At 37.3% G+C, this 14,134-nt stretch overlaps 1 protein-coding gene across 3 annotated transcripts in view; it reads left to right on the forward strand.

Moving 5' to 3' along the window:
• SLC44A1 (solute carrier family 44 member 1) overlaps window positions 1-14,134 on the forward strand; it is a 228,971-nt gene that overhangs the window by 174,191 nt on the left and 40,646 nt on the right. The window contains exons 14-16 of one of the 3 annotated variants that reach the window (XM_006061551.4): window positions 1,089-1,325; window positions 3,168-3,248; window positions 6,633-8,999. In XM_006061551.4, the coding sequence (XP_006061613.1) occupies window positions 1,089-1,325; window positions 3,168-3,248; window positions 6,633-6,656 (342 nt within the window). In that variant the 3' untranslated portion in view covers window positions 6,657-8,999. Of the gene's footprint in view, window positions 1-1,088; window positions 1,326-3,167; window positions 5,801-6,632; window positions 9,000-14,134 lie in introns of those variants that run through there. The other 2 variants (XM_006061552.4, XM_006061550.4) reach the window with 2 other exon arrangements.

The following is a 14,134-nucleotide window of genomic DNA, read 5'->3' on the forward strand; positions in this document are numbered from 1 at the left end:
TACAGCTTGATGCTAGGCCAGGTGAAGGGCTGGGCAAGAGTGAGGCTAGGATTCAGTGTACCTGTTACTGTGATGTATCAGTATCCAAGTATTTGCTGAATGTTTACCTGGAAAGAGCAATGGTGTTGGCATCACAAGACTATATTTTGAGTGGTATCTGCTCTTTATTCTACTCTGTGGCCTTGGGCAGGTCAGCTAGGCTCTCTACGAATGTTTCCCAATCTATAATACAAGGGTGATAATGTTCGCTATAAGCTATTCATAGGGTTATTGAAAAACTGAAATAAAATATATTAAATGGACCGCAGAAAATTTAAAGTTCTGCATGTGTGGTGATGAAGCATCAGAGTAGATGGTTCTTGACAGTGAGCAAATGGCTATTTCTTTTACTTTTACAGCATGAATGTGTTTGGCAATCTCTTTCTTCACAAATAGTCCAAATCAACACTTCATAGCAAATCGTATTAAACATACCACATGTTCTATGGGAAATAAAATACAAAAAGAAAGCTCTCAGAGATGTTGGTTGCAGCATAATCTGAAAACAACATCTCCAAATGTAGGAGAATGGTTAAATAAATTTTAAACCACCCACAGAATGAAAAGAGTGTAGCTGAATATTTACTTAAGAAGCATGTATTATATATAAATATTAATGAGCTTTTAATGATTTGTTTATATAATAGCATTTCATATATGTAAAAATGCTTAGAAAAAATACACAGCAATACTCTGCAATGTCAGTAATTTTCTTCTGCATGCTAAGAGTGTGTGTAATTTTTTTTTCTAAGATAGGTATACATTTCTCTTAGAGATTGCCACAGATGCTAAATAAGTGAAGTCTAAGGGAACAAGCATACCACTTGGAAAACTTGCTTATTTTTATTGTCAACGTGGATGATGTTTTATGTTACATGATACACATGTATATGCCTATCTATGGATTACACTTTCTAAGTTGAGGGGGCATGAATTCATACAGCCATCATTTCTAAATAGTAAAGAGGATTATAAGTCTGCAGATGATGAAGAAATAGAAGTTTTCTGCAGGAGGTTATTCAGTGTGGTCTTTGTTTTCTCTGTTTCAGGTGCTGATAGTCTGCAGCACGGGTCTGGCTGGGGTTATGCTGCTCAACTACCAACAGGATTACACAGTATGGGTGCTGCCTCTGATCATCGTCTGCCTCTTTGCTTTCCTAGTCGCCCATTGCTTCCTGTCCATTTATGAAATGGTAGTGGATGTTTTATTCTTGTGTTTTGCCATTGATACAAAATACAATGATGGGAGCCCAGGAAGAGAATTTTATATGGATAAAGTACTGATGGTAAGTACTTCAAATGCCCTCTATTTCTTTGAGGATTAAAAATACTAATATAAATGTTGTAAAACATTCTCTATGTTTAATTCCCATTATATGCAACTGAGTAATTAAGAATTAATCTGTAGCACTCATGAATGAGGCTAGTCTTGGGGAAGTCAGGGAAGAAGACCCTTTTGGCAAGAATGAGACCATTTCAATCCACCTAGCTAGAGCAGTATCCCACTAAGAGTCCTGAGTTCACATTGCTCCCTACTGCTCTCCTCGTCTCTGCAGTTAAATGAACTTACGTAGGCGTTTTTAGCCCTTGAAACTGCAATGTTGGACCACTCACGTCCTAAGTGCCTTTTCTGAATCAGGATTCAAAGAAGAAAAGTTTTATTTCCCAGGTTGTAGTGCCTACCTGTATTTCTCCATTCACCACTTTTCTAAATATTATTGCTGTCAACCTGTTAAAACTCTTTATCCTAGGTATGCCAAGCCAAATTGAGGATGTTTTGTAATGAATACAGATTATCAGACCCATGACTGGTAGATTGTATTGTTTTCCATTAGTCAAGATCCAAACCTTTACAAAGATAACATATTTTATAGTTACATAGCCTCTACAGCTTCCCTATATTAGAACCTCAGTTAAATGTTTTAAAAAATTTGGAAACCATATTAAAATGATTTAAATGCTAGGATCTATGTTAAATGCTACCAAATTAAAGATATTTTTAATAATACTTTGCTATTAATCTGTGAAATATTCCTATCTCAAGAATGAATAGTATTGAAGATTAAACATTAGACATTGAAATAACAAAACATCTTCCAGTAATATGGTTTATCCAGTTAAATCTAAAATAAATGTATTAATAAATAAGCTAGATTTTTTTCAATTTCAAAAATTCTAAATGATTCAACTGACCTATTTGGTACTCATTATCTCTGTTACTAAGAACATCACCAGCTACATTTTGGGCATTTTTATAATCTCAGTTATAATCCTAACTGATTATTCTCATCATTGAACTTGACTTAAGAGCACTGCATCTCTCTTGTGATTAAGGCATTTAGAAGGAGGGGTTTGTTTTGTTCTTTAAGCCGCTGATGAAAAACAGAGTAAAAAATACAGTTTTTCTCATTTTAGTTTTGTCTATAAGAATGATGAGGATATTTAATGAGGAAGTGCTCCATAAACTTTGACAGGATAGAAATGTTTCCTTAGGGGCATAATCCCATTTTAACTGCTTCTGACCAGCTGTTTCTGGTTGTTACTCCCTGTCTTCCTACTTTATGGAATAATTTCAAAGCCATATATAGACAATTTTTTTTAAGTAGTTTATTTCAGTTCTGTTCAGTTCAGTCGCTCAGTCGTGTCCGACTCTTTGCGACCTTATACCTTGGTAAAAATAGTATGCTAAGTAGTGTGAATGCTTTCTTTTACCTCCTAGGGTTATTTTAAAGAGGGGGCTTAATGGAATAAAATGTTCTTGTTTCATTTATTTAGCCTTGATATGGAAAAAAGTAAAATAAGAAAACAAAATTCTAAGGGTGAGAAAATAGTCTTTTCTAAAAAACAAGAGTTATTTTCTCTTCCAGATAACTAAACATCTCTTTGAGTCTAAGTAAGATTGTCACAAGGAATGGTGGGAAAAAAGATTTTATATCAACAGCTTGCAGTCCGTACCCTCAAACTGAGCCATTCTTGTGTATGGTACCAAACATTATTTATTGCCGGTTTTTTTTAGGCCATCCGTTTACCATTACTGAGTCAAACGTGTCAATATTCTTTAGAAATCATCTACTGTCTAAAGTCTGAAAGGACCTAAGAATTTATGTAATCTGGTTCCTGTTTTTCAGGAGTTTGTGGAAAACAGTAGGAAAGCAATGAAGGAAGCTGGTAAGGGAGGCGTTGCTGATGCCAGAGAGCTAAAACCGATGGTAGGTGGTGACGAGGGGGCAGCTGCCCTCCAGGAATTTCACTTTCTCTTCCTCTCTCTCTCTCTCTTCACTGACTGCACTTGTTCAGGAGAAGCTGTTGTGATCTGTATCACTCAGGACATGCTGCTCTTTCTGTTTGTGTGTTTACCCATCACTTGGATGGCGGAATTCTTGTCACAGCTGAGACCGCCCTCTGTAAAAGTAAGCTGAAAGGAACAGTGTTCATGGCGGGGGTAGGGGATCTCTTTGTCCCTGAGATGAACTTGGCAGTTTCCATTTTTTTTTTGTTTTTAGCTATCAGAGTTTAGTTTTCATGGGACTGAACATTTGGTTGTGCACTTGAACTGACAGTTTAATACTTATCATTTTAGAAGTGATGATAGCAATTCCTTTCAACTTGCTGAAATTCATATTTCTCCCCCTTTTTAATATTGGTTTGTTTATGTTACTGTCTTCTCCCCTTTGCTGACTTTTTCTTCTGTTGCCTGGACTGTACTTTCTTTGTTTCTTAAGCGATTTTTCAGTAGCAAACAAGGCTATTTCCATCCACACCCACATTCCCACTCAGTAAGACAATCTGGTCTTCTCCAGCCTCAGCTTAATTGTGAGAAAGATAAATGATCTCTGGTCAGTGATATATATAACCACTGAAAAAAGCAACTTAAAGTTAACCAGTGAAAGAGAATCCTGAGTAGCTTTTCCAACACATATTCTTACCGCTGCATAATGACAGATGTCTTTAGCTATATTGGTCTAATTACTGCTTGTATTACAAATGTATTCTTCCTAAATAGCATGTTTATTTCAAAATATTATATAATTGCCTACATCCTTAAAACAGTTAATTTAAAATAACATGCCTTCCAATTGCATATAATGTCCCAAGAAAGGTAAGGTAAGGATTCTTTTGTCTTTCTTCTTTATACTTTAATAAATGGTTTGGGTTATAAGTCTCTAATTTAAGAAATAGATAGTTTAAAACAAGTCCATTTAAGTATGTAGGAATAGAGGAGATGGGTTCATGGCAGAGGTACATGTTTATACAAAATTATTGCGTAGTCAACCTGCATTAAAACCTCACAGAATGTTTAGACATAAACTCTTCTCTATAACCCCATCTGTTGCCTGTTTCAGTGTTGCTCTTAATAGCATTGATGATGATAAAATCAAAACTTCAACACTTATAGTCCCAAGGCACAAGTTGCTCTAATCATAATTAAAAAGATCTAGAATGTCCATATAAACTCTTAGTTTTAAGTGTGCATCAGCCAGAACTAGATGAACAGGGAAGGGGCGCTAATCACCAGTTTCTCCTTTGAGGAACCTCACCTTCCTACCCTTTCTTTCTGCATCCCCTTTACTTCACGTAGCCTGAGGGGGTTGAAGTGAAAATGCTGCCAACTCCAAGGTGGTCTGGAAAAAAGAGGAAGGCTTCCTTCCTGCCACTGCTTGGTTGTCCTAATTGTTCAGAAAATAAGGTTTCAAACCTAAAACTTTTAAAAGACACATACCATCTTAAAATGTAAACTCTCCCCTCTTTTCTCTCCTATCAGTGGTTGAAGCTTACATTAAATCATTCTTCAGTGATAAGTGTTTAAAGAAAGGGAGAAATAATTAGAAGTTTAGCACTAGCCACTCTGACCATGAGCTAGCAGGTATTTCTGTATTATTCCTGGGGGAAAGATAGCTGACTTGTGGCATACCAGAATGCAAATATATCTTCTCTTACCTAGACCCCTCATTCATAGGTATTAGTACTAGGAGAATTGCCTACATTATGTGGCATTCTACTAGAAGCCAAAAATGTAGAAAGGGTTTTTTCCCCTTAATATTAGTTTCAGTTTTGAATTAATATCCCTTAATTCAGAAACTGCATTGAACTCTTCATTCTGCTTTTACTTTATGTTGTTCACTGGTTTATTGCTTGCAGATTAATGACAAAGCCCTCTGCTATGTATCCAAATACATCTTTTATGTGGGTTGTTTTTCTGGTGCTTTGTACACTGTAGCATTTGATCTGTAAGAATGATATTTTAAGTGGTTCAAAAAGTCCCTGTGAGAGAAGTGTGAATTGTTGTTCACAGCATAGTTAAATCTTTTAACTTTTAAATCTTTCATCAGCACCTCTGCTTCTTCTTTTCTTTTGTAGTATGCATGATAAGAGTTGACCCCAACTACCACCAGCATCTTGTGTATGTCCCTAAAGAATTATCTGAGAAATTCCCTCCTATAGTTTGGGGCTTGGTTGAATTTAGGATTGCTTGTTTGTATTTGCTTGGTTTAATTCACATGTTGTTCCCTTAGATGAAAGTTCTGTTAACAGACCATCATCTGTAGAAACACTGCTGTTCAAGTTCACTGTCTTTCTCTTTAATGCAATAGTTTAATATAAGAGGGCTTTTTAGTCTATAAAATAATGTGCAGAAATCTAAGGTTTAAATATTTACTTTTGACAGGGGATCACTGAACTAAATATCAGTTCAGTTCAGTTCAGTCGCTAAGTCGTGTCCGAATCTTTGCGACCCCATGAATCGCAGCATGCCAGGCCTCCCTCTCCATCACCAACTCCCGGAGTTCACTCAAACTCATGTCCATCAAGTCCATGATGCTATCCAGCCATCTCATCCTCTGTTGTCCCCTTCTCCTCTTACCCCCAATCCCTCCCAGCATCAGGGTCTTTTCCAATGAGTCAGCTCTTTGCAAGAGGTGGCTAAAGTATTGGAGTTTCAGCTTTGGCATCAGTCCTTCCAATGAACACCCAGGACTGATCTCCTTTAGGATGGACTGGTTGGACCTCCTTCCAGTCCAAGGGACTGTCAAGAATCTTCTCCAACACCACAATTCAAAAGCATCAATTCTTCAGCACTCAGCTTTCTTCACAGTCCAACCGTCACATCCATACATGACCACTGGAAAAACCATAGCCTTGACTAGACGGACCTTTACTTCCAATTTTCCTATTAGACTTGAGAGACAGCCTCACTAGTTAAGGAAACTTTGAAGGTTTGTAAGGTCTTTCTATAAATCTTTGAAAATTAATTTAGAAAAATTTACCAAATATGATGAGGTTTAAGAAAAAGATATTCTGGCCTTCTGTTTTTTGTCATACAGGAGAAACTTATAGAGAAAATGGAGGGAAAAACCTGAGCACTAGAGCAGTGTAAACTAGAGATGAATTCTCTGCCTATCTTAAAGATAACCCAGAGGGAAATGTGAATTTCAATAGGAATTTAAGCCCCTGGAATTTAGGTTCAGGGGAGAAGGATTCTCAATCCATTTTGCTTTATTGCCATTTGTGACCATCTGTGTATTTGTTACATCATTCATGATCTCCTTTTAATGATAACTGTCTAAGATTATACTCTGTATGACTTTGTTTTCTAGGCTTCGGGAGCAAGTTCTGCTTGAACCTAGCTGATCGTTATGGAACCCATTGACATTCCAAAACAATATATACACATAACTATGTATTTGTGTGTGTGGGTGTGTGTATATATGTATATGTATGTGTGTATATATATGTATACGTGTATATACACACACACACATAATCAGCCAAAATCAGAGAAAAGGAACAGGGATTTAATACCTTTTTTATGCTTATTTTTGTCAAACATGTACTCCTTTCATACGGGTGGCTTTTACAAGGCAACTGCCATCATTTAATGTTTTCAATTGTAATTGTCTTAATGGAAATGTTAAGATTCATATCTGATTAACATTTTTAATAACTTAGAGGAGATTTTAACTTTAGTTATTTAAATTAGGTAAAATTATTGTACTGAATCCTCTGTCTAAAGTTTATTCAGGGGTGATTTCCCTGTTGTGTGCATAAAATCAAGACCTTATTTTACTGATGCATAAGTCCTAGTGGGACGAGACTAGGCATATGCTTTCAGGTTAATAAGGACTTACTCCAATCAGTTTTCCCCGATCAAAGAAGCCATGTCATTTTCCTTTTAGAAACATACAAGTGGACCCAATTTGGGAATTTTCATAATAGCTCATGCATTTGTCAGCCAACATTAAAAAGTAACCAACTCCTCAGGTATTTGTAGTTTACCCTAATGCTTCTATAAAGAGAGTAGGTAAAAAAGAAAAGGGTAGATAATCTTTCTTATGCAAACTTTTTTCTTACATTTTGTCTTTCTTTCTTTTGATGTTAGTAGCATCCTCCACACATTCGTGTGCCTGATTTGAAAGGAAGCTGGGGCACCCAGCAAGTTTAGCCTTTACGTTTCTGTATATTGGTTTGCAGAGTAAATAATGCTGGGAGGAATAAAAAAGGGAGAGACACATGGAACACAAAGCATTGAAAATTCCGGTGCTTGGGCTTCTGCTTCAGAGGAACCCTAGTGGCTTAGAGCTAAACGGCCATTTTATTCAAATGCTTGCTGTAAAATCTTAAAAACATACTGGCAGGTGCTCCTCTTCTTGGCAATTCATTAAGTATCCAGAATTCTACAATGTTTAACTGAAGGATTGGTTAACGTTTTGATCCTCAAGTGTTGAACGTTCTTTGTGTTTGGGGATGGGTTTTGGGTTTTGGGGGGTTTTTTAATTCCTGAAGCTTACCAGATATGAATGGCTAATATTCCATTGTTCTGCTTATTGTAATGGTGAATGCTTTAAGAAAAAAAAAGTGTAATTTGCTAAGAATAATTCATGATCTGTTTATGCGATAACTCCTTTTTGTTACAATTTTTTTAAAAAAAGCTATTTTTGTTAATGTAAAGTAAATATTTCAGAGCAGATTTTTTAAACTTATTGCACTAAATACAGGCTCTGTACAAAATAAAAAAAGAAAAGCCTCAGCATTTTATCATTCCATGGAAGGAGAATCTTTTGAAAGAAAGCATTGCCTCCTACCAGAATTAGAAAATGAATTAGACCGGTATTATGGAAATACATACAATTAATGTCACTAGGGCTTAATAAGCAGCTGTTTGCTAATGTGCTTCCTTTCAAAGGGTTGGACCTTTAAATTGCTGCAAAAGGTAAATTGTACTTTTTTTTTTAAGTATCCGTGTTCTTTAGCTAGGCTAAAATTTGCTAAATGCCTTGGTTTCTTTTCAAAGCTCATGTAATATTTCTGATTTTTCAGAATATTTGCAATAAGAGTCTGGAATTAAAAAAAAAAAAAAGAAACAAGAGCTCATGTCTTGGCAAGATCATGGAAAAGAACATTATGAGAGTAGCTAATTTGAAACAATAATTCTCCAGAAGTTAACATCTAACATCTGATGTCACTAAATGGTATCATTGTGCTCTTTTATATCATTTGAAATGGAATAAATATAATCATGTAATTAATCATCCAAATAGGTGAGAGAGCAAATCATGTAAGAAAATTTAGCATACCTTCTGTTTCATAGCCACACAGATTATGGACGTTAAGAAACATTGGGAACTAAATTTAGAATTGGCAAAAGTCTAGAAGATGGGTATCAAAACAGAAGACATTCCAGACGCTAGTTATTTTAGGAGGTGTCCCTCCAAAGTGACCTGCTGGAAGTCTTGCATTTGGAAATTAGGTTCTGCTCACTTGGACATCCCGGCACCATGGACTCTTGCTGCTCCCTGTTCCGTATGCTCGCAATCTCAGCTATTTGGAAGCCACCAGGAATGCTTTCTAATTATCATTTGCAACTAGAACTGTAATCAGAAAGAAATTTTGTATTTTTGTATAACTGGATTGTGTGCCATTTTATATAACAGGTCCTGTTTTACAAATAAATTTTGTTTTACTAACATTGTGTTTAGAAATTATGATCTATGTGTAACCATGTCATTTGTGTTCCAAATTAATTGCCAGCCTGTTTCCCCTTCAGTAAACGTGTGTGCCATCCAGGTAGATATATGCAGATGTGCATATATTATTATGCACAGGCATAATATTACACAGGCACACACAGAGAGATATTTGATTTATAGAATATCACTCTCTCGTGAGCTTCATTCCTTGAGGCATTTTAGAAAGACTCACAGAGGCTTTTTAGCAATATTTGAATGTTTTGAGGTTACGTTTGGATAGTCCTGCTGCCGCTTTCATTCATCACGAGTCATTCCTCAGCTGGCTCTGGGCTGCCTTACTGCTATTTGCTCCCTGCCTCCCTCTCTGCCCAAGTGAGAAGAATAGATGAAAAACAAAAATTATCTGTGAAATGTGGTTACCTGAATACTTTTATAAACCACTGACTCTGTGTTGTGGTTTTTGTCTCTTTCTGTGGTGTAGCTTCAAAAGCATGTTCAGGACACCTATTTCCAGAGTTGTAGTGAGCGTTCTATCTCGTCAAGGGTAATCACAGTGAGAAGAGAATCATAATTGTTGCTGCCATTGGAAAATTCAGGCTCTGGTGCCTGATTCAGACTTTCTGGGCTCCTGCCTAAAGATTAAGCTCTGCTGTATATGATAGGGAAGGGAAAAGGTTATATTTCAGTATAAATCCGAGAGACCCATCTTCTATGGGAGGCTTACCAGTACATTAGGTAAACATTAGGAATTTAGCTAGAGCACTGAGATTGTATAATCCTTGCAAGGATGAGCACAGCTCAAAGCAGGTTGTTCCTTTAAACCATTTAATGCAGTGTTTAATGTTTAAGGATTAGAGCTTTTATCCTATCCTATTGCATAATTAAGTCCTAAGTTACTGCAGTTTAAGTAGCTTAACTGTATGTTGGTCCCCAACTTTTTCCATTATGGTTGAGGAGGGGGCACTCACTGAGTCTATTTAAAAGTTATGTGGCAAATAAGTTTTCCCTTTGTACAGATGCTCCCTCTTATTTTTTTCTTTTTTCAGCGAAAGGCATTAAGCTGCCAGTTCCCAATATCACTGATCTTGGTCTGCCAAGGGCTGTGTTTTCTTCCAGGGCAGTTTCAGGATTTCACCCCGCTAGAGGGTAGTGAGGAGATGACTCCTTCCTGTAGTGTGGTCCTGAACCGCTTGAAACCAGAGTAAGGCTCCTCCCACCCTCTCCCTTACTACAGGTACTAAATATTCATGAGGCCGTATTAATGCCCCTAAGGCCCAGACCGTTTCCACCAAGCACCACTACTAGCTAATAAAGACCACTGAAAAGCCTTCAGTGTAGAGTTCTGGGGTCATTTCCAAAACTAGAGCTGATGGTTATGGTGACCTGAATGTTTTATTTTATTTTTGATCAGTAACCTCACTTGAATTTTTGGAGTTTCCAATAGCCTTAACATAACCTCTGAAATGTTTCCTTCAGAAAGGTCTTTATAAGTTTTCAGTAAGTTTTCTACTGCTTTTTTTCTTCTTTTTTTACTGTTACTTAAAAAAATAAAAATGAAATCCCCAGAGTGTGGAGACTTATCAGTGTACCTGCCACAGTTAATTTCTGTATTCTCTTCATATATTCCATCTGACAAATGAAAAGTGCACTATAATGGCTTGCCTAGAGTTGTTAAGATGTGGTCTGTGGATATATATTAGAAAATTGTGAGTTCATAAGCAAATGCATAAAGCAGAGCTTTGTGTATTATAAATTCACAATGTAGAATGCCTTTTGCTTTAAATGCATATTCATGTATCTTTCTGTACTAAGGAATACATGTTGGCCCATTTGAAAAGTAGTCTTTCTTCATAGACAGTGGCTGCTTTTAGAATTAGCTCATCTTTTTCATGGCACACAGCCCAAATTGTGAAAAAGCAGAATCCTTGAATGTGCCAAGAAAAAATATAAAGCTGGCAAACTTAGAAAACAAAATAAAAAGCATGTTGTATACACTTAAAAATTTTAAATAGCATGTTTTCCCCCTTCATGTTTCATAAATTTGAGTCAAATTCTTATTCTCCCAAGTTTTAATTAAGAGGGAAATTTTAATCCAAGATTTAAATCTTTGAAGGTATCTTTCTTATAAAAAACTTCAATACAAAGTTTTTAAACTTGAGAATTTCTGTGGAAAACCTTTTCTATGGAAATACTACAGTACCCTCTCTTCCTCCCCATATCCTTTTTATATGTGCAAAAACAGACAAATTGTGCTTCCGTTTCGATATCACAGGAACACTTATCACTTTTCTAAATTAGATAAGGATTTAAGTTTGGTATTTTCTAAAGGAATTCATTAGTAAATTTGTAAAAAAAAGATATGCAGTTGTTAGGGACCCAAATATTAGGCTATTTTTTTCAGTTTTGATACTCAGTTTTACAGCATGAATGATTTCCTGAGAAATAACACTGTAGACCAGGGAATTCAGAATAGTAAAGCATTCAAGTAACTCATAGTCTAGTCAAGATCTAGCTGAACATCAAAAAGTTGTAATTTCCAAATGTTTCAGAAATCTCTCACTTTTATTTGCTAAGACATGAATTTAATATTTGATATTCAAAAGCAAGGGGCTTCCCAGGTGGCACTAGAGGTAAGGAACCCGCCTGTCAATACAGGTAGACATGAGAGACACGAGTTTGATCCCTGCATTGGGAAGATCCCCTGGAGGAGGGCACGGCAACCCACTCCAGTTATTCTTGCCTGCAGAATCCCATGGACAGTGGAGCTTGGTGGGCTATGGTCCATAGGGTCGCAAAGAGTCATACACGACTGAAGTGGCTTGGCACGCACGCACTCAAAAGCAGGTTTGTAATCTTTTGCGGGGACCAAGGGGCCCTTTGAGAAGCTTATGGAAGGAATGAACTATCTCTCTCTCAAAGTCTCATGGCCTACCTATGAATATTTAAAATACTGGTAGAATTTCAGGACCCTCAGACTGCCAGCCTCCACCTGACCCCCTTAGAGCCTGATGAACACAAGTCAGAGGCTACTCTAAAGTTGGTTTGTGTTTTGAAATGAAGTAGTGATTAGGCCTCCAGTGAAGATACTTTTAAGGTGGTACTTACCAATTTCAGACGTGGAACCATCCTTTTTTTAATTGAAGTTTAGTTGATTTACAATGTTGTGTTAATTTCTGCTATACAATAAAGTGATTCAGATAGAAATATTTTTAAAAATTATTTTCCATTATGGTTTATCATAGGATACTGAATATAGTTCTCTGATACAGTAGGAGCTTGTTGTCTGGACTCATTTTTTTTTATAGCTTGAAAACTTTAATTTAGTACCAGCTTTGAAAGTAAAAATCACACCAATGTGAATGAAAAACAGGACGATCAACACTGAATTTCCAAGATTTCCTTCTTTGAATGTGTGAGGATGTCTGTGTCCTGGGATGAATTTTTGGCAAGGTACCAAATTATTTACAATGGACAAGAAAATCCAAAAGGAAATAAATAGGGAATCTCTATAATTATCCATCTACCAAAACACTAGATTCTTTAACATTGTCGCTCAGATGTGACATTTCTGGCATAGTGTTAACAGTAGATCTCTGTCTAAAAATAGATCTCAGTCAACATGACTGAGAACATTTGAAGACGATAAATGAGCAACCTCACTGTAGTTCATAGTTGACAATTTTTAGTGGCAGATGCTGAGGGGAGAAATTCAAAGGTTGCTTTTCTCTAAGCATTAAATCGGGGGGCAGGGGGAGGTGTTTCCTCCCATTTTGAGTGGTTTTCAGTCACCACTAGAGCCGCCTTGGACCACTGCCAATCGGACTGTGCTTCTACTGCCCACATTCACTTCACCTTCCTTCTTTAGAATTTCTTCACATCTACCCCCCTGGGCTACCCTGATAGCTCAGTTGGTAAAGAATCTGCCTGCAATGCAGGAGATCCTGATTTGATTCCTGGGTCAGGAGGATCCCCTGGAGAAGAAATATAGGCTACCCACTCCAGTATTCTTGGGCTTCCCTTGTGGTTCAGCTGGTAAAGAATCCACCTGCAATGACGGAGACCTGGGATTGATCCCTGGGTTGGGAAGATCCCCTAGAGAAGGAAAGGCTACCCACTCCAGTATACTAGCCTGGAGAATTCCATGGACTGAATAGTCCATGGGGTCGCAAAGAGTTGGACATGACTGAGCAACTTCCACTTCACCCCCTTACTATTAAGAGTGCTGGAGGGTCCTCTGCGCCCTTGAAAAAGCAGGCAGACATCCTTAAAAGAGTCTGAAGTTATTCTAAGATTTGATTCCAGTGGTCATGACTTACAGTCAGACATCAAATATTACCTGTGTTTTCAAGCTGAAGATAGCAATGGAAATGTCACAACTGACTGGTGAAGAAAATAAAAATCAGGGACTTTGCCAATTGTCCAGTGGTTAAGACTCTGCATTTCCAATGCAAGCGCCCTGGGTCTGATCCCTGGTTGGGGAACTAAGGTCCCACTTGCCTGGGGTGCAGCCAAAGGCTAAAAAGGAAGTCAGCTCCCTTCCCCACCCCATACCCCTAGAAGAGCTCTGCTGAAACTTCCACAATAGTGAAGAGAGACCACAGATAGAAGTTCCCATATTGGGTGGAAAAGGTCCTAAGTCCAGTGTAAGGATCCACATTTGATAACGCCTTTTTGTCATACAAGTGTGTGACCTAAAGGGGGAATGTCCTGATATTCACCTAGGAATCTGATCCACCCATCTCATCAACTCAGAAATTGGAGTTAGTTATTTTTTGAGGAAGATGTGTTAAACCATCCTATGTGATTAAGCATTGAGAAGACTTGAAAATGAAGGCACAGGACTGGAGTGAACTTCCTACCAGCATCCTGCAGACCATTCTACCTGCCACTAGAAAATGTGAGCACTTCCATCATTTACCATGCTGATCATTAGGCCAGAATTTTTTCAAAAATTGTTTGAAGTAGTTTAGAGGAATGAAACAATGCTAGGACAGCTTTGGAACTGATGGTTGAAGACAGAGACTGCTGAGTACATTTCCCCCATTCTCTGGGTTCTAGTAGTTGTTCTCAGAACTTTCTGGCCCTCTTGTTTTGGCTAATTTTGATTTTCAAAGACATCAGAGGGAGAAAGT

Source organism: Bubalus bubalis, chromosome 3 (genome assembly GCF_019923935.1).
Source record: "Bubalus bubalis isolate 160015118507 breed Murrah chromosome 3, NDDB_SH_1, whole genome shotgun sequence".
NCBI lineage: Eukaryota > Metazoa > Chordata > Mammalia > Artiodactyla > Bovidae > Bubalus > Bubalus bubalis.